At 41.3% G+C, this 22,341-nt stretch overlaps 1 protein-coding gene across 4 annotated transcripts in view; it reads right to left on the bottom strand.

Moving 5' to 3' along the window:
* The window catches only part of LOC124145834 (inactive phospholipase C-like protein 2), a 230,190-nt gene that overhangs the window by 41,117 nt on the left and 166,732 nt on the right, over positions 1 to 22,341 (bottom strand). For all 4 annotated transcript variants that reach the window (XM_048385568.1, XM_048385567.1, XM_048385570.1 and 1 more), the window contains exons 9-11: positions 21,844 to 21,961; positions 10,567 to 10,652; positions 3,661 to 3,781 (exon numbers count right to left, since the gene is read on the bottom strand). In XM_048385568.1, the coding sequence (XP_048241525.1) occupies positions 3,661 to 3,781; positions 10,567 to 10,652; positions 21,844 to 21,961 (325 nt within the window). The remainder of the gene's footprint in view (positions 1 to 3,660; positions 3,782 to 10,566; positions 10,653 to 21,843; positions 21,962 to 22,341) is intronic.

Below are 22,341 nucleotides of genomic sequence, written 5' to 3' on the forward strand. Positions count from 1 at the left end.
TGATATAACCTCAGACATACAAACCCCAAGATGTAGTCTTGATGTTAAAACCAATAATTATGGGAAATCGCTCCTTGATATAGCCACATGCTGTAAATTAATAATATTAAACGGGCGAACTATTGGTGACAGACTTGGCAACTTTACATGTCACACGTATAATGGTCATAGCGTTGTTGATTACGCGTTAGTCACAGAAGGAATCTACCAAAATATTTCATATTTCAACATAAAACCATTAACATGGTTATCAGATCACTGCCAGCTATCCCTTAAACTTTCAGTAACCACAGATCAACTCCCTAAAATGAACAAAAACATTAATAAGGCCACAAATGTAATCTTTACTAAATACAGGGGCAGAAGACGCTGGCATTCCAACAGCCACACATGTGTTAAAGATGCTACCTCAAACTTCAATATTCAAATTGCCTTAAACAATTTTATGTTAACCTCCAGTCCAAAAGATGGTTCTGAATGTGAAGCGCTTGTTGATGCCTTCTCTGATATATTACAAACTGTCAACAAATTGTCAACAAAACCTTGCAAAAATAAATCAAATGTACCAAAAAACCAATGGTATGATGCTGAATGTAAAGCGGCAAAACGTAATATGGAACAAAAATATCAAGAGTTCAATAAAGAAAGCAATATATCAATTAAAAATAGGGCTCTTGCATCCAAAAAAGAATACAAGAAGTTACTCAGAAGAAAACAACGTATCTATAAACAAAATCACATTGAACAACTAGAAACCCTGTCAAAAAAGGAACCCAAAAAATTCTGGAAACTATTAAATAAACTTAGAACCTCATCCCAAAAGGAATCTGTTTATCCTGATCCTGAGGAGCTAACAAACCACTTCAGGAATATTTACAACACTAAAACAAAAATATCTTCTCTGGATCCTCTACAAAATTCTTCAAGACATGGAGATATGCATATATGTGACGGTCTTAATAAACCAATAACAGCTAATGAAATTCTCACTTGTATAAAACAATTCAAAACAAACAAAAGTCCAGGCGAAGATAACATAAGTAATGAACTTTTAAAATCAATATCTTGTTCATTGATAGACCAGTTGGTTAAACTGTTTAATGACGTATTAAATAGCGGTCACTTTCCACAGAGCTGGGCAGCCTCGGTTGTTACCCCATTACATAAGAAGGGTGATAAGACTGTCCCTAACAACTACAGGGGTATTGCACTAAGCAGCTGCTTAGGTAAGCTATTCTGTAAGGTTATAAATGAAAGAATAATGGAACACATGGACAAAAACCAATTACAAGACCACTGTCAGTCTGGATTTAGGAAGGGCTACCAAACATCAGATAATGTATTTGTTCTTAAAACATTAATAGATTCTACAAAAAGTAAAAAGAAAAAAACTATACACTTGCTTTGTAGATTTTCAAAAGGCCTTTGATTCAGTTGACAGATCACTACTCCTAACAAAGGTATTATCAAATAAAATCTCAGGAAACATATTTAAAATAATATCATCACTATACAGTGATATCTCTTATAAAGTGAAAACTGACAAGGGCGTTTCACAATCCTTTAAATCCAACATTGGGGTACGACAAGGGTGCATTTTGTCTCCCACATTATTTAATATATTCCTCAATGACCTTCCACATTATATCAAATCTGATAGCAATAATATAACACTCAATGGTTTCAACATTTGTCATTTGTTGTTTGCCGATGATTTAGTTCTATTTGCCGATTCCCCCCAAAAGCTACAAGTGTTACTTGATGGACTAAAGGTATTTTGTGCCACAAATAACCTAAAGATTAATAGTGATAAAACAAATGTTGTAGTGTTTGGACAATCAATTAAAACAGAAGAAAAGAATACTTGGACCATAGGTGATACAAAAATACTAGTTACAGATAGTTATAACTATTTAGGAATACGCTTCGAAGCAAATGGTAAACTTAAAAACAGTGCTAAACCTCTCTTGAAAAAAGGCCTAGGGGCCTACCACAAGCTTCAGTCCACCATTTTGAACCAAGATATACCAATAGCTCTTGCTTGCAAACTATTTAAAACATTAATCGAGCCAGTAATTTTATATAATAGTGAAATCTGGGGTGTAGAATCAATCCTCCTGAACAACTTTGATTCATTTATCCCCGAAAAACTGCAGCTCAAATTTTGTAAATCCATATTAGGTGTCAACAAAACAACACATAACTGGGCAAGCCGAGCTGAACTAGGACTCTACCCCCTTATCTACACAGTATTAATCAAAATAGCAAATTTTTATCACCATGTCTGTTCTTCCAAAAACATAATACTTCAGAACGCTTTTACAGAAAGTACATATTTGGTGAAAAAACGATTAGGATGGGTATACCAGCTAAATCTATTCTTAGGAAAACACAATTTGAGTATTTCAGCTTTCCTATCACCTATATTCAAAGAGAAAATCAAATCTAAATTCAACTCCCTCTTCAAGGAATCTCTTCAAGATGTAAATACAACAAGAGGCACAGGAAACAAACTTAGGACATATAGGATAGTTAAAAATGAAATAAAATTAGAACCCTATCTCAGTCACTGTAAAGTAAAAAAATATCGAGTCCACTTTTCTAAACTAAGATTAAGTAACCATAAATTAAATATTGAACTTGGAAGACACACAAAGCCACCAACCCCACTACATCAGAGGCTATGCTCTACATGTTCAATCATTGATAACGAAAAACATTACTTACTTCACTGCATTAAACACACTCGAGAAAGAAATATACTCTTTGAAAAACTATCCAGACAAAATGTAAATGTAAATGTTCACAGTCATGAAGACAAATTATTTCAATACATCCTATCAAATAATGAAGCAGTCAATATCAACTGCATTTGTTTCCACATCTATAATTTCAAACAATAAATACCCTTTCATAATCAACCGTTGACATTTTATGTATAAAAATATATAATATTGATTATTTTGTTTCTGTATGTGTCTACAGGAATGTAAATTATGTATGTCTGTATATATGTATATATAAATCATAATGTCTTGTCTTTTAAAATTGCATCTGTCCCGTAATGGAACGTTTCTGCAATAAAATATTATCTTATCTTATCTTATCATTGGAGCATCAAAGTGTGGTGGCATTACACTGACATTGGGAACTTACAATGAATGACTTATTAACACATAAAGATCTAAATAAGATCTCGAAAAATGTAGTGCTAAACCCCTGATGAAGGCCAGGGGAGAAAGCTTGAGACTAAGTATATTTATATAAAGATCTAATTCTGAAAGACATATGACTTAAGTTGGAGCATTCAGTTACAAATTAAATATAAGAGACCGAAATCAACAGTGAGACCACCTCTAATTTCAAAACACAGTACGTTTATCTCCTAACTGAATGACACAAATCAACATAACCAAAACAAGACCTCTAGTATTAGGGAAAAGGCTCAGAGCCCAATAAGCTTCATGCACAAAGCACAAGAAAACATGGTTCAGCAGATACACAGGTGCTCTCTCTTCTAATACAGAACTGTAAAGTGATATAGCAATCAGGATCTTGTTCTATCAGCACATCATGTTTTAGTCATAGCATAGCATGTCATGTGTGTTATACTGTCAGAGTTACAAGAAGTAGTGTAATGAGCATGAACACAATACTCACTCAGACTTTATAAATGCGTAGTCTCGTATTGCCTCTATGACAGCCTTGAAGGAGATCTTTGAGGTGAGAGTGTGTCCATGGTAGATGACAGGCTCGTCGTTTGGACCGTCCCAGCAGTCAACTGGAACCAACAGACAACATGAGACATGGAACCAACATAAAGACAGGGATAGAAATGGGAGCTATAGGATTCTGGGTTAGGACAGGTCCCCGGTAACAGATGAGACTACGTGAGACATGGAACCAACATAAAGACAGGGATAGAAATGGGAGCTATAGGATTCTGGGTTAGAACAGGTCCCCGGTAACAGATGAGACTACGTGAGACATGGAACCAACATAAAGACAGGGATAGAAATGGGAGCTATAGGATTCTGGGTTAGGACAGGTCCCCGGTAACAGATGAGACTACGTGAGACATGGAACCAACATAAAGACAGGGATAGAAATGGGAGCTATAGGATTCTGGGTTAGGACAGGTCCCCGGTAACAGATGAGACTACGTGAGACATGGAACCAACATAAAGACAGGGATAGAAATGGGAGCTATAGGATTCTGGGTTAGGACAGGTCCCCGGTAACAGATGAGACTACGTGAGACATGGAACCAACATAAAGACAGGGATAGAAATGGGAGCTATAGGATTCTGGGTTAGAACAGGTCCCCGGTAACGTATGAGACATGAGACATGGAATCAAGACAAAGACAGGGATAGAAATGGGAGCTATGGGATTCTGGGTTAGAACAGGTCCCCCGGTAACAGATGAGACAACATGAGACATGGAACCAAGACAAAGACAGGGATAGAAATGGGAGCTATGGGATTCTGGGTTAGAACAGGTCCCCGGTAATGTATGCTAGTGGAAGGCAGGGACTACATGGATCGGCTGTCAGATTTGATGACCATGATCCTCTGCCACACAGCTATAGTAGCACAAAGATGATCGTAACTCCCATACTCTAACACAGGCTTTCAAGGCTTACGACAATCGTAGCACTAACATCTGTGACTTTGTGTACCTGGGCCAGGCTGATTGCAAGATTGTCTAGTCCAGGTTTGGTTATATACAGGTTGCAGTCACAGAGCTGGAATATTGCTGAATGCTGCATTAAACAAAACAAACAACAGTTTGACTGTTGACTGTTAACAAATTCTTCTGATACCAGCAGGTTTCTTTTTGAAGAAAGTAAGAAAACATACGACTTTATGGAAACAACTTCTGGTTTAATGCATATAGTGACGTTTCCATGTAGATTTTTACACCGTTATCAAGCTGGAGGAACAAGAAGTTGTTATCCATAAAGTTGCACGTTTTCCTACTTACTCACTACTCAATCAAACAGTTAGGTTTCCCTCTTACATACAAATACAACTTAATCAAGGCAGTTATATGCATATCAACTAATGACTTCCCACATGTCCAACTAATCTGACTTCAAAACGTCACTGAATGTAAAATATAACAGCAATGTATGTTTCCCATCCTAGATTGTGTCCCCTTGGTTCGGAATTGTACATATTTCAAAGGTTTAATTCAACATTTGTTTCTTATGACCCAACCATCCATAAAATTGACCCTAAAATTTGAAGCACTGTTAAACAATGGATTAAACACTCTAGAAACTGACCACAAGGGCTGACCACTGAGCTTACAAAGTGTTGGTACAGGTATATAAGTGGCACATGCCAATGTCTACTTCAAGATCCTCAGTTCTTTGAGGAGTTCAATGGCTTTTTACGCACAAGTCATTCATGTCTCTCAGTCTGCATTTCCACCTGTTTAACAGGGCAAAACATTTCTGTTTGTAGAATGCTGAGAGGCATTGCTGCACCACTGATTATTACTGAAGTTACTTTTCACATATATATGCAGTTCAAGTTTCAATGTCTGCACAGTAATGGCCCATTCCAAATAGGGTATTGTACCTTTAATAATTTAATAATAATAGCCCAAACTGGAAGATGTCATTTAATGTTTTAAAAGTTTTTATTTTGTCTATAAGTTTGTCATGAGAAATAAATCAAGTGATAAATCAAAATGAACAAAGTGAGTGAGTTAAGTATTTCAATGATAGATGTGGAATGTATTTCAAATATATTATTTGCAAAGACAATTTCCAATATGGTTTACAAACTGGTGCAAAAAGACTGTGTTACGTTCATGTCATTTCACAACAGGCCTGAGGATTAAAGCTACCAAGAAAATCACCGTCTCAAATCGATTGAAAACACTGTTTTTCATCCATTTATTTCTTATTTTTTAAAATACTTTGCATATGCTCAAGGGATTTTCAGATCTTATTCTGGAACGTATTACATCCACACAGCATTTACATAAAAGGCAATGTTTTCAGTCTAGACGGTTTTCTCAAATAATCCTTTCTTTAAATCATTCCCATGGTCAAAATAAATATAATATTATCCTGTAAACTTTGCACAACGTTAAGAAGGTCTATGAAGTGATGCTTTCCTTGACCCAATAAATGAACATTGCTCTGTCCATGTTCACCCTCTACCTCTCGAATTTAATCCATCCCTGATATTACACCCTCCCTTGCCAAGACATATGAAATTTCTCAAGTCCTGCCTAAGTAAATATCACCAGACAATGACACAAAGACCAGAATTGTATTTAGCTCAATACCAGGGATACATTCATGGGAACTTTGTGTTAAAAATTGCCACATTCAGACAGCTGATATTTACATCCTTCGAATTTAATCTGAATTGTGATTCCACAGCATTGGACAAAGCAGCACATTTCCTTCTCTTGCTCTGTAAATAGAAGCTGTGAGTCCCATCAGTATCTGTGGCTGGCATGTCACTGCTTCATAGCTCTGTACCAACTGTCACCCACACAGTAGCAACTGGGGGAAAGGCCACTCACCCCTCATGCATAGGTGGATCCACAGGGGGTCCAGGGGTCCAGACACCCCCTTTTGAAAACCAAATGTAGTATGCTGTAGGCAGTAAAATTATCTAGAGAGAGGATTTTGATATTTTTGACCCCTCCCTTTTAAACATGCTGGGTCCACCCTTGTCATGTATCTTATTGTTGCTGAACTCTGCCAAAGTCTGATGGACACTCCCACTTTAACCCCGTAAACCCCAATTTGTGTCAGAAATTTTCATAATTTCTGACATCCTTTATCAGCACCCAAGATGATGATGTGTCTGTCGTTTAACACTGGACACACAGTGTGAAATTCAAGCTGTATGACGGCAGCATGGAGATAATCGTGTCTGGATCGTTCACACTGGTGATATGACAAGCAGTGATCTATGCTAGTGAGTATGTTGTCACACCATCATCCAAGTCCCCCATTTTATAAAATGTTTGTATAAAACTGTATATCAAATCTACCCTGGTCATACAGCCCTCACCAGCAGCACAAGTTGCTGGAGATCAGTTACCATGGAGTCCCCGCGGAATACAAGATCATGAATTCAAGTCATGAGTTCCTTGTCATAACGTGTACACAAAGGTTAAACATCTACGGAATCCCAAGCTAGAAATATCTAGCAATAAACCTTACAGACAGTCCCAGGGACCTTCATTTTCCAGCACTGTTTATGATGATGAACCATCAATGAAACTGCAGGGACTGAAGTATTTCTTATTTTATTGCTTCTAATGGACCTATTGTCATTTTGGTTACTAACCAACCATTTATCATTTTATTGGTCATAGCTGTTCAAGTCTGTATACTGTTGAAACACTTACTGTCATTGAACATATATTCCATCAGCTTTAAATTACACTGTTATTTTGGGGTCATGTTTACAAGAGGATTTTCCAGAAAATTTACCCACCTGAATGTGGGACAGATCTTCAGTCATGTGATAAAGTCATGAGTTCGATATTTATTAAAAAAGACAACACAAAGATCATCACAAATCAATTACTTCATGTGAAACATTCTCTGGGTTAAATGTAGACACTTTGAGGTTATGTGTTTGAACATATTCCTACACTGAGTGAGTTGATAACGTCTATCCACTTGGGGCATCAGTTTTCAAGTAACTGGTACTATTAACATTGTTCGTGACAAAGTATCCCCTTTAGACCACCCTGCATATCGTTAAAACTGAGCCTGGTGACTGACCAAATATTACTTTATATACAACTATCTATGGCAAAATATTTCTGGGATTAAATGTCTCAATGGAAGTTATCAGTGTGAGTTAACTCCAAGATGTGGGTCTCTAGAATTTCCCAGCTGCATGACGCCGGTGGTTGTCTGTGTAAAGACTGTGGTTTGTCACCTCCGCACAGTGAGAAAACATCAGGAATGTGACAACCACCTCCTCCTATAGATCAGATAGACCTCAAACTTCGAGGAGCATGAGTGGCCCAGTCGTATAAGGTGCCACTATTTACTGAGCAGAATTACATCCCTTGAGCACTCTAGAAACCTATGATTGTGGGTTTGAATCCCGCTTCCCCACGATTATGTTTCTTGGTTTGTCAGCACCATACCCGTGCTTGCGGGTTTCACCTTATTAGTGGTAAACATCTAAAACCTGCATCACTTCGGGCTTTCCTTCCACATCAAGCTGACACGCCGTGATATAACTGGAATACTGTTCAAGGCAGCGTTAAACCAAACTTACTCACTCATTGATGGCACAGGCTGCAGACTATGCATCTGCATCCCACACAGACTAACCCATGTTGCTCCTGTCATACACTCTGATGGTGCTGGATGCATCCCACACAGACTAACCCTGTGTTGCTCCTGTCATACACTCTGATGGTGCTGGATGCATCCCACACAGACTAACCCTGTGTTGCCCCTGTCATACACTCTGATGGTGCTGGATGCATCCCACACAGACTAACCCTATGTTGCTCCTGTCATACACTCTGATGGTGCTGGATGCATCCCACACAGGCTAACCCTATGTTGCTCCTGTCATACACTCTGATGGTGCTGGATGCATCCCACACAGGCTAACCCTATGTTGCTCCTGTCATACACTCTGATGGTGCTGGATGCATCCCACACAGACTAACCCCTCTGTTGTCCTGTCATACACTCTGATGGTGCTGGATGCATCCCACACAGGCTAACCCTATGTTGCTCCTGTCATACACTCTGATGGTGCTGGATGCATCCCACACAGACTAACCCTGCGTTGCCCCTGTCATACACTCTGATGGTGCTGGATGCATCCCACACAGGCTAACCCTATGTTGCTCCTGTCATACACTCTGATGGTGCTGGATGCATCCCACACAGACTAACCCATGTTGCTCCTGTCATACACTCTGATGGTGCTGGATGCATCCCACACAGGCTAACCCTATGTTGCTCCTGTCATACACTCTGATGGTGCTGGATGCATCCCACACAGGCTAACCCTATGTTGCCCCTGTCATACACTCTGATGGTGCTGGATGCATCCCACACAGGCTAACCCTATGTTGCTCCTGTCATACACTCTGATGGTGCTGGATGCATCCCACACAGGCTAACCCTATGTTGCTCCTGTCATACGCTCTGATGGTGCTGGATGCATCCCACACAGGCTAACCCTGTGTTGCTCCTGTCATACACTCTGATGGTGCTGGATGCATCCCACACAGGCTAACCCTATGTTGCTCCTGTCATACACTCTGATGGTGCTGGATGCATCCCACACAGGCTAACCCTATGTTGCTCCTGTCATACACTCTGATGGTGCTGGATGCATCCCACACAGGCTAACCCTATGTTGCTCCTGTCATACACTCTGATGGTGCTGGATGCATCCCACACAGACTAACCCTGTGTTGCCCCTGTCATACAATCTGATGGTGCTGGATGCATCCCACACAGGCTAACCCTGTGTTGCTCCTGTCATACACTCTGATGGTGCTGGATGCATCCCACACAGGCTAACCCTATGTTGCTCCTGTCATACACTCTGATGGTGCTGGATGCATCCCACACAGGCTAACCCTGTGTTGCCCCTGTCATACACTCTGATGGTGCTGGATGCATCCCACACAGGCTAACCCTATGTTGCTCCTGTCATACACTCTGATGGTGCTGGATGCATCCCACACAGGCTAACCCTATGTTGCTCCTGTCATACACTCTGATGGTGCTGGATGCATCCCACACAGGCTAACCCTATGTTGCTCCTGTCATACACTCTGATGGTGCTGGATGCATCCCACACAGGCTAACCCTATGTTGCTCCTGTCATACACTCTGATGGTGCTGGATGCATCCCACACAGGCTAACCCTATGTTGCCCCTGTCATACACTCTGATGGTGCTGGATGCATCCCACACAGGCTAACCCTATGTTGCCCCTGTCATACACTCTGATGGTCCTGGATGCAACTGAACCCGGAGCCTTGTTTCAGCATATGATGTAGTGCAGCTGGTGTAGCTTCTGTACTCTTGGCATATGACTGGAATTTTGTTTTCATAAAGAGATCCACCATGGAATGCACCTGCTATTTTGAGAGAATACAAACCTATTCATGTAAACCTATACATATGCTTACTGTTGCTGGAGTGGTTGAGTGAGAGTGTACAGACAGTTATATGTCGCAATAACATTCCAGTCTGTGAATAATCCTGTTTGGACCAGACAAACCAGAGGCTGACAGCTTGAGCATTGATCAGCACAATTAGGGCTCAATGCTACACAATCACAGGGCCTTGTTCCACAAAGCGATTTAGTGCTGCAACCATCATAAGCCAATGTTAATGTAAGAGAGTTACGATCGTCTTACTGCTGAGATCACTTTGAGGAAGAGGGCCCAGATCTCACCTGATCTTCAGATTTCAGTTTTGATCTGAGGCAATTCTACTTACTCAGCCCCAGGATCCCAACAGGTGTCTTGAAGGAGAAACTTTGGTTTGGACAAACTTCTGTTTACATCTATCAGGTTTTTTGTACTTACGTTCAATACATCGACAGCCTTTCTCCAGAGCTCGGACATATCCCTCCACACTCGACGGCCCCTTCAGCTGATCTTCTAATAGGTACCTACAACAACACAAAGCATAGCATCAGTATCAAGCTTCCAATTCATTATCCTCTCCACTTTCCTTTCAATTGGGTCAAAAAGTTCTTATTGAACTGTCGATGTGATCGTCTGCACTTTCTGCAAGCCAGGTTTGCTGCAGTTCCTCTTCATGCTGAAAAAGTCTGCCACAAAGAGGCAATTGAAATGAAGGAGATTGAACAACAGCTCTCACTAGGATTGGTTTTGTGAAGGATTATACTACATGTCTGAAGTGTTCATGATCTATACGGAGTAAGCAATGTAGAGCTGTCTAGCACAAGCAGTCAGTAAGGACCCACCTGTTACAGACACCAGGCACCCTATTCACCAAGCTGTCTAGCACAAGCAGTCAGTAAGGACCCACCTGTTACTGACACCAGGCACCCTATTCACCAAGCTATCTAGCACAAGCAGTCAGTAAGGGCCAACCTGTTACTGACACCAGGCACCCTATTCACCAAGCTGTCTAACACAAGCAGACAGTAAGGACCCACCTGTTACTGACACCAGGCACCCTATTCACCAAGCTGTCTAGCACAAGCAGTCAGTAAGGACCCACCTGTTACTGACACCAGGCACCCTATTTACCAAGCTATCTAGCACAAGCAGTCAGTAAGGGCCCACCTGTTACTGACACCAGGCACCCTATTCACCAAGCTGTCTAGCACAAGCAGTCAGTAAGGGCCAACCCGTTACTGACACCAGGCACCCTATTCACCAAGCTGTCTAGCACAAGCAGTCAGTAAGTACCCACCTGTTACTGACACCAGGCACCCTATTCAACAAGCTGTCTAGCACAAGCAGAAAGTAAGGACCCACCTGTTACTGACACCAGGCACCCTATTCACCAAGCTATCTAACACAAGCAGTCAGTAAGTACCCACCTGTTACTGACACCAGGCACCCTATTCAACAAGCTGTCTAGCACAAGCAGTCAGTAAGGGCCCACCTGTTACTGACACCAGGCACCCTATTCACCAAGCTGTCTAGCACAAGCAGTCAGTAAGGGCCAACCCGTTACTGACACCAGGCACCCTATTCACCAAGCTGTCTAGCACAAGCAGTCAGTAAGTACCCACCTGTTACTGACACCAGGCACCCTATTCAACAAGCTGTCTAGCACAAGCAGACAGTAAGGACCCACCTGTTACTGACACCAGGCACCCTATTCACCAAGCTATCTAACACAAGCAGTCAGTAAGTACCCACCTGTTACTGACACCAGGCACCCTATTCAACAAGCTGTCTAGCACAAGCAGTCAGTAAGGACCCACCTGTTACTGACACCAGGCACCCTATTCAACAAGCTGTCTAGCACAAGCAGTCAGTAAGTACCCACCTGTTACTGACACCAGGCACCCTTTTCACCAAGCTATCTAACACAAGCAGTCAGTAAGGGCCAACCTGTTACTGACACCAGGCACCCTATTCACCAAGCTGTCTAGCACAAGCAGTCAGTAAGGGCCAACCTGTTACTGACACCAGGCACCCTATTCACCAAGCTGTCTAGCACAAGCAGTCAGTAAGGGCCAACCTGTTACTGACACCAGGCACCCTTTTCACCAAGCTGTCTAGCACAAGCAGTCAGTAAGGGCCAACCTGTTACTGACACCAGGCACCCTTTTCACCAAGCTGTCTAGCACAAGCAGTCAGTAAGGGCCCACCTGTTACTGACACCAGGCACCCTATTCACCAAGCTGTCTTAGCTCAGACACCTATTAGTGACGACAAAAAGTACAACTAACATAACAGTTTTTCTTGAAGCTGCCTCAACCTATTGCAGCATTATCTTACTTATACAATATAAATCAGTGTCTAAGACACTGATCTCTTTTGTGAAGGAATACACTTAGCTATGATATTTTTCACTACGACACCTTTACAACACTCTTAGTGTAAAGTACAGAGTCCTACTCTCTTCATGGTTGTCCCTCAATGCCTGGATAATTCTAGGTGATGGGTATGGATGAGTGAGTCATTGCTTAAACCCGCATCAGCAACCTTGCAGCTATTCGCAGCAAAAGAAATAGTATGTTGTTTACATAACACAAAGTTTTGTTTGTTTGTTTAATGCCGCACTCAGCAATATTTTGAGCTGTATGACAGCAGTCTCTAAGTAATCATGTATGGCCCAGAAAATCCAGTGACTGACATCATGAACATCATCCAACACAATTCACAGTTAGTGATACAGACAATCATGGACCATCTGGAAAATGTCATCATTTATAGGCGATTACGAGAAAATGAGGACCTATTAATCGCTGAACACCGACCCTCCTCAAAGGAAACTAATCAGATTAGGGTTCCTCATATAGAGGACCCATCCACAGGAAAATCTAATTTAGTATATTTATTTCAGTGTTTCAGCAACTGGCTATGGCCTATCATAGAATGGTCTGTGTCCATGCTGGGTGTATTAATGCTCAAGTGTTTGTTCAACTGTTTTCCATGAGATATTGTCCCCATTATGACAAGCATAAACGCATCTCAGACTTTTTGTACCCGACAAAGATTGATAGGCCTTGCAATTAGTAAGTCCTTCATTATGATGACTATTTCAAATGACAATAAAGCCAGACTTATTATGCGCTATATTTTGTCTTATATTATGCCACCAAACTGATTTTTTCCGACTTTGGAAAAACCCCAACAAAAAACATATCTATAAATCTCCATCAACACTGAACTATTGTTCAATTTCTCCATGAAAGGGAAGGAACTCTTCGGCAATTGTCACTTGCCATCAGCAGAAATGTAAATAGCTTTTTGGATGACTGCTGCATCTCTGCCAATCAAATCACTTCTTGCTGATTACTGTTGTATGCACATTTTTGCAACACTGAAAATGTCATGGCCACATGTCCTGCGAGATATGATCTACATCTTCAAGAAGTTTTGCTTCTTGGAGTCACAGAAGTCACTTTCTGAGTAGTTATGCCGAGGTTGTTTTTTCTCATCCATCTAACCAACCAATAATTCCTTAATGCAAACAATTGTTTATTCATCTGGGATAGAAATTGGTTTCTAATGACGCTTTCTTGCCTAAATCTGCAACAAGGTTCATGATTTGTCAAATTTAAGCATGTGACCTAAGGTAGCCAATCAAATTACAGCAATAGTACCATCTTCGCGTATGTTGAATTTCAGATTTGGATGAAAGGTTTTGGTTAAATCGTGTTATTCTGAACGACTGATACAAGAAATGGCTATCTATATTAAAAATATGGAACTTCGTGAATGTTACAAGCTGTGACAAAGACTTCTCATGCATATATTTTGGCATTTAACATGCGAGTGTTGTTCGAGATGAGAAATTGAGGCGACAAAGATGATGTCATTTGACTTGCATTAAAAAGATGAAAATAATAACTTTGATGTATGTTCGATGTGGACCCATTGTCGAAGTGTGTGTCAGAGAATTATATTTTCAATAACTCTGCAGGAAAAAGTGAAATATCTTTGAATCTATCGATAAAATATGATAAACAAGTATTTGTCACAAAGTGATGAAATGTCCCCCTCCTGTATATATACCATAGTTCCAAATATGAAAACAATCCAGTGTTTAGTTCCTGAGATATCGCGGCAACACCGTTTTCCAACTCCCAAAGCAGATTTGCCTGCTGTGACCTTGAAAATGGGGGCAAGGTCACAAAAACCGACTGGTGTCTGCAGAGTCTGTATATACACCATAGTTCCAAATATGAAGACAATCCAGCGTTTAGTTCTTGAGATATCGCGGACACAAACAGGTGGGACGTACGGACGGACGTACGGACGGTCGTGAATACTATATCCGCGGCGGGGGACAATTAAAATGAAATACGTATTTATGACATCGTGAAATGTGATGATTTAATAGATGAATGATATGACTGGTGGGTTCCTAAAAGTATGTATTATTTTGATGTGGCTACGGGCGGCCTGCAGTGTCCGGGGACTCGCGACTTCTTGGCTGGTGTACCATCCTGCAGTGTTGAAAGAGTTAAGTATGGATCAGGCAAACCAGTGACTGACAACATGAGCAACGATCCGTACCCTGCAGTGCTTGGGACCTTTTCTCACCTGGGTCCCGATGGGACCACAAACAAGTCAAAAAACAAGACCAGGTGCAAGCTGGCATGGACATTATCTTCACAAGAAAACAGATCATCCATCATGTTCTATAAAAGAAACAGGGTCTCAACTCTGTAACTTAATACATTCTCTTAGACATCCCTACAATTTCCAACAGAGCTGGAGAGTTGGGTAGAGGACTACTTTGAACCGTATTTCAGTTATATCACAGCATGTCAGCCTATGTGGGAGGTAAGTGACATTTATCCCCTTGGTGAAACCATGCTGACAAATCAAGGATGACAATCAGCTGACAGCTTAGCCAGCAACAAATTGCAGCACCGTAGATCACCCACAGAAGTAGACTGGTGTACATGTCCAGCGATAGAAACTAACAGTTTTAGTCAACTCATCCTTATAATGATAACAATACTAAACCCTTGAAAAAGGCAAATTGCTCCTAGTCAGGATACCTTAACTATTGGGCAGTTTGGTCAGGACTGTAAGACGAGTGCCAATTTCTAACGCTGCATGTTTACATGTTACTTGAAAACAGAAACCATACATTTTAAACCTTTTCAGAACTTGTTTCTTCCCTTTTAACAAAAACCCTCCCAAATAATATTACATCAAATAATACATAAAACATTAAACTACACAAATTTAAATTTAATTCTACAAAAACGAAAATCCTAACATGAAGGGTTTGTCCTTGGTAAGGGTATCAATCTATGACATAGAGATATGTGATGAGACAACTTCCCTGTGTATTTACGCCTTGGAGGACTCTACTGCCGAACTGATGTATCAAGCAGCCCAGGTCACATGGAACATGGAGTAAACCTTGCAGTGCTTCCAAACCCACAGCTTCATTCATTGATTTTAAGTCTGATAGCTTCAGTTGGGTGAAAATCTAAACTGTGAAAACGGTGCCATTACTCACACATGCCCCTGCCCTGCAGAAAACATCTGTGTTTTTTATCATTAGTTGAATGGCAAATCTGTAGCAGGTTATTTCATCTGACTAGTGAAAAATAGAAAACTTTGCTCAATAACAGACTATTTATCTTCTTGAAAATGTTTGCTGTTGAACTTCAAGAACAGAAAATGTAGATGATGAGTGAGTGAGCGAGTGAGTGAGTGAGTGAGTTTTTCACCATCACGACTGCCTGCATGAAGTTATCAGCTCTGAGGAATAGTGAGCCAGTGAGTATTGCATAACGCTGCATCAGCAGTTGATTGCAGTTCATCACGGTGATGATGGTCATAGTAGTGACCATGGTGACGGTCGGCCCAATAGGATGCTTCATTGACATAGAAAATATTAGAAGTCTTGAAGTATTAGCAACAAACATAGATGTTCTTGAATGGAAGAAATCCATAGGAAATACAGATATACTTTCTATACTATAAATCAAGAATGTTTAAACAATTTGCTGAACGAGGCAGTGATGTTCTCTTGAGAAATACCTCAGTTTTCACAGGGGCAAAAAGACAATCTTGGATGTTGCCATTAAACTGGTAGCATGGTCTGCTGTTACAAATGCTTCATTACATGAAATTGTGCTTCAATGAATTAGAAATGAGATTGGTAGATTTGTTGCCAGTGTTTGCGCAATGCCCAAGGCAATTGCACAAATCAATTCCGTTTTTTCATGGTCCATTATCTCTAGTCGATAGTCACATGCAGAGAGGCTCAGAGAGAGTCTTCTTCAACGGAACTCGAAGAAGCAGAAAGGGAAAAGAATATTTAAATGCTATTCAAAAACAGTTTCTGACACATGTTTCGTTTTCAAGCACAGCAAATTACCCACACCAAGTTAAACCATATCCTATTGTACAAATGTAAGCTTGAAAGGTTTTACTTCTTCTGACATATGCATTGTTGTAGTGTCCAATATCACTAAACTGTGCATCAGATCATCAACTGCAGGATGACAGGGGACACAAAGCATCAGCTAACAGTTGCGACTTATGTGGGGCATCAGGTTTCTGAATAACCCGAGTGAGGGAATGTTGTTTACGGCAAAAATATCCATCAGTTGCATTTTAGAAGCTTTAGTATCAATGACGACAGACAAGGCAAGACAAGTGCTTGATAAAGATTCAAGCACCTGAACCGAAACAAGTGCTTGATGAAGGTACCAGCATCTGTATTGAAACAAGTGCTTGATGAAGGTACCAGCATCTGTACTGAAACAAGTGCTTGATAAAGGTACCAGCACCTGAACCCAAACAAGTGCTTGATAAAGGTACCAGCATCTGTACTGAAACAAGTGCTTGATAAAGGTACCAGCACCTGAACCCAAACAAGTGCTTGATAAAGGTACCAGATTCTGTACTGAAACAAGTGCTTGATAAAGGTAACAGCATCTGCACTGAAACAAGTGCTTGATAAAGGTACCAGCACCTGAACCCAAACAAGTGCTTGATAAAGGTACCAGCACCTGAACCCAAACAAGTGCTTGATGAAGGTACCAGCATCTGTACTGAAACAAGTGCTTGATAAAGGTACCAGCATCTGTACTGAAACAAGTGCTTGATAAAGGTACCAGCATCTGTATCGAAACAAGTGCTTGATGAAGATATTAGCACCTGTACCGAAATGACACATTTAAAGAACAAAGGTAAAAACCATAATTTGTTTTTTAGCATCATTTTTTGCTCAGCATTTATCAATGTAACAGCTATGTCAGGTGAGCTTGGAAACAATCAAGTCTGGGTCAGGCAACTGAGTGAATGAGGCTGAGTGAATGAGTAAGAAAACATTGATGATGGGATTTAAGTAACACACCATCAAAGTATCCCTGTATAGTGATAGCAGACACCAAGGATGTATAATCCCCTCTTCACAACATGTAGGCTGATCTGTGCAATAAACAACATAGGTTGAACCCCATTACCAAGGACTGAATCAGACCTGGATCAGCTGAAGTACACTTCAACCCAAAGAATAAAAGGCTTTTTGAAAATGCATCAAATATTGAGATAAATTACACTTTACTAACAGCAAAGCATAATTCTTCTCACATATGGGATTGGGAGTCAATACCTACAACCACTTGTGGAGGCGGAGCATCACTACACACCTTATCCTCACTCGAGGACTTGTCAAAGTTCTGTCAACATTCTTTTGGAAGTGAGTGGTTTGCACGCGATGAAAGGTTGGATATACCCTTGGGCATCACACCTCGTTTCCTCATTATAAGTGTCTCCTTCACCTGCATTCACAGCTAACAAGTAAGTTTGCTGGATCTAATTCCCCATTATCCTGTTTGGATTGCAGTGTGTAAATTGGGATAAGTGCCACATTGAACAATATTGCAGTTACATCACGGCTCATTGTGGGAGGAAAGCCCCTAGGTACTGATCAGGTGAGCTGATATGCAGTTTTACATCGTGTTTAAGATTATTGCACTTATACAGCGACATGCATGCACTTTTGTGTATGTGTGTATATGTAGCTGCTTGTGCTTACAAGTCCGGACTAACACCGGTTTTATAGTGCTAGCCCACTGAGATACCATGCTGCCGTATAACATGGATATCCCAGTCAGACAAAGTATGCTGACTCCAAGCAGACCAGTCCTTGTTTTAGCACCTTAATGCTGAGCGCCTGGCAGGGTAACAACAAGTACCATCTTTTAAAGTCTTTTGGAATGACCTGATCCCAACCTTCAGTTCTCCAGGCAGACCATAGAGGCGGTCAGTACATCAGGTATCAAACTGCTTTGGTTTGTTTATTTATTGTTTAACACTGCACTCAGCAAAGTTCCATCAATATGATGGTGGTCTGTAAATAATATAGTCTGGACCAGAAAATCAGGTGATTGACATCATGAGCATCGATCTACATAAAGTGGATAATATGACATGCATCAAGGAACCTGACCACCATCCATTAGTTGCCTCTCTAGTACAAATACTGGTAGCTCGAGGCTGGTTCTAACCCAGGTTAATGAAGGCTGACTGATTAAGAGGGGGTAGTCAAACCAAGATATAAATCTAATCAGATTATCATAATGGTGAAAATGTGTCATTCCAACTCATAACCAACAGATCCTGAAGGACTCAGATGTACCAAACCCATTCCTTAAATGACTGCACCATCTGATGAAGGCCCAGTGATCTATTCAATACTTTGGCTGCACTAAGCCTTCATAATTGAAGGCATTATGAAGGCTGCCTGATCAAGGGTGGGTAAGAGGACACGATCTCACGCCGTTATTCCTACTAAGAGATAAATCAGATCAGATTTGACAAGCCTTTCATCTCCAAACACTGTTGACATTTTAAAATTGATTCTTCTTGACACAATGGTGTCCTTTCAGTCACCAGTCAATATCAAGCAGTCTGATTGAATTTACCCAACATAAAATATATAGAGGGCCTGCTGATTCCATTATCTTGGGCAAACTTGGTCCTCACACAGACTCCACATCGGAACATGAGCACAGCGTCCTTCTGCACAAACACTGTATTCGAGAGGAGGGTAACATAGGGCAAGTTTTGTACACTAATTCTTATCACAGTTTATCATAATCTACTTTCTTGCTTTTCTTATCATTCAATGATTTAAAAAACTTATAAATTATCAATAATGTATAATTATGCTCACGGAATATTGCCTCATCTCCTGAATGGCTTTTCTTCAGATGTATAACAGGATTAATTGCATACTCAATGATGTCTACCAATGATGTACCTGGGTCGGTCTGTTTGTGAGACCTGGGGACTCAAAGTAATATTCTGGGGTCCCTGACATGAAAATGGGGGCCCAGACATGACAATGGAGGGTCCCAGACATGACAATGGGTGTCAAAGCCATAACAATGGGGGTCCCAGACATGACAATGGAGGGTCCCAGACATGACAATGGGTGTCAAAGACATAACAATGGGGGTCCCAGATAAAAATGGGGGTCCCAGACATAACAGTGGAGGGTCCCAGACATGACAATGGGTGTCAAAGACATAACAATGGGGGTCCCAGACATAACAATGGAGGGTCCCAGACATGACAATGGCTGTCAAAGACATAACAATGGGGGTCAAAGACATAACAATGGGGGTCCCAGACATGACAATGGAGGGTCCAAGACATGACAATGGGTGTCAAAGACATAACAATGGGGGTCCCAGACATAACAATGGGGGTCAAAGCCATAACAATTGGGGTCCCAGACATGACAATGGGGGTCCCAGATATAACAATGGGTGTCAAAGACATAACAATGGGTGTCAAAGACATAACAATGGGGGTCCCAGACATGACAATGGGGGTCCCAGACATAACAATGGGGGTCAAAGACATAACAATGGGGGTCCCAGACATAACAATGGGGGTCCTGGACATAACAATGGGGGTCCCGGGCATTACAATGGGTGTCAAAGACATAACAATGGGGGTTCCAGATAATAATGGGGGTCCCGGGCATGACAATGGGGGTCCCAGACATGACAATGGGGGTCCCAGACATGACAATGGGGGTCCCAGACATAACAATGGGGGTCCTGGACATAACAATGGGGGTCCCGGACATGACAATGGGGGTCCCGGACATGACAATGGGGGTCCCAGACATGTCAGCTTAATGTGGGAGGAAAGCGTGAAGTGATTCAGGTCTCTTACCCATGAGTATTGTTTTATGCCGCTTTTAGCAATATTCCAGTAATATCACGGCGGACAACACCAGAAATGGGCTTCACACATTGTACCCATGTGGGGAATGAAACCCATGAACACAGCTATTGTGTATTTCCGTCATATCTGGGAGAAGTACAGAAAGTATGCATTGTGTGTGTTCCATTCTACTGAGCACATGGCTGTTCTTTGATGGAGGAGTGAGTTAGGTTCACACTAAATGTAGAAATATTCCAGCAACATACGGACATGAAACACCAACAATGGACGTCACACACTGCACACAGGATGGAATTAATCTGTGCTCTTCAGCAAGACAAGTAAACACATTAACCACTGAGCTACCCAACCACATCTAGTTCTGTGCAAACACAGCTACTACCAAACAAAACATTACATTATCAATGGCAACAGATGACAGATCAGTGTGACCGAATCTTGGGTGAAATGCAGCTTGTGTGTCATAGATACTAGCGTACACGCAACTCTCCAACAAACTAAACTCATGACCATCACATTAATCAAGACCATTATTTCAATGTATCCCTGTAGGGATTATGGGTTAGAACTGGTCCCCAGCAAGCTATGCTGGTCATAAGAGGTCACCAATTGGATCGGTGGTCAGATTCGATGACCTAGTACTTTACGTGTCATTGTACCCCGATGTAGTGGATCGTTGTTCACAACATCAGTCACCGGATTAACTGATCCGGACCCGATTATTTACAGAGCACTGTCATGTAGCTGGAATATTGCTGAGTGCAGTTAAACAACAACAAACAACATTTTTTATGATACTGTGTCAGGTGTACATGCATTTGCTGCATGACGAGGTGGGCAGCTGGAGCAGGTGCTGGACAAGGAGGTCATGGTGTTCTAGGTCAGTCCACAAAAACTTCAGTGAAGACAAAGTGACAAGCCTATATGACCTGCCTATATGAGTTTGTTTGTTTGTTGTTGAATGCTGCACTCAGCAAGATTCCAGCTATATGATGGCAGTCTGTAACTAATCGATGACATCATGAGCATCAATCCATGCAATTGCGATACGATGACATGTATCAACCAAGTCAGCGAGCCTGACCACCTGATCCCATTAGTCGCCACTTCCAATAAGCATGCCAATATGAGCAGGTGAGAAAGTGAGTGAGTGAGTGAGTGAGTGAGTGAGTATTGTTTTACACCGCTTTTAGCAATATTCCAGCAAATTCCCGGTAGGGGACACTGGAAAAGGGCTTCACATATTGTACCCATGTGGGGAATCAACCCAGGCCTTCAGCGTGACGAACCACTAGGCTACCCCGCCACCCCCTGCCTACACGGCCTGCCTATCTCTGTTTACACAGACAAGTTATTAAGTAAATCATCTTGCAACCAAGCTGGCGGGTGAAACCCCACCTGACATATAACTGAATCATGGAGATGACGGACAGTAGAGTTTGTCTTGGTCCACACGACAGAAATACTTACGTGTTATGCGAACTGGCAATAAAATAATGACTTAGAGGCTGTGTCATGTCATGGCAGACTTTTTTATGCATTGGGTCAAAAATATCACATTCGTCAGACAGGAGGTATTCTGTGAAACCTGAAAGACAAAAAAAGAGACATAAGTAAAGACTACAGTGATATAATACTGACATTCTAATACCTAAAAAGTCAGGTTGATATCCCAGATTCTTATAATGATATTCTTCTTCCCAGAGTGAGCGAGTGAGTGAGTGAGTATTGTTTTACACCACTTTTAGCAATATTCCAGCAAATTCCCGGGAGGGGACACTGGAAAAGGGCTTCAAACATTGTACCCATGTGAGAATCAAGTGAATCAGGTTTTTCACCATCACAGCTGCCTGCATGATGTTATCAGCCCTGAGGAAGAGTGAGCCAGTGAGTGTTGCATAACACTGCATCAGCAATATTGCAGTTCATCACGGTGATGATGATTTACAAGAATGGTCGTAGCAGTGA

The sequence above is a fragment of the Haliotis rufescens genome, unplaced genomic scaffold (assembly GCF_023055435.1).
Source record: "Haliotis rufescens isolate VD_foot unplaced genomic scaffold, xgHalRufe1.0.p SCAF_6, whole genome shotgun sequence".
Classification (NCBI taxonomy): domain Eukaryota; kingdom Metazoa; phylum Mollusca; class Gastropoda; order Lepetellida; family Haliotidae; genus Haliotis; species Haliotis rufescens.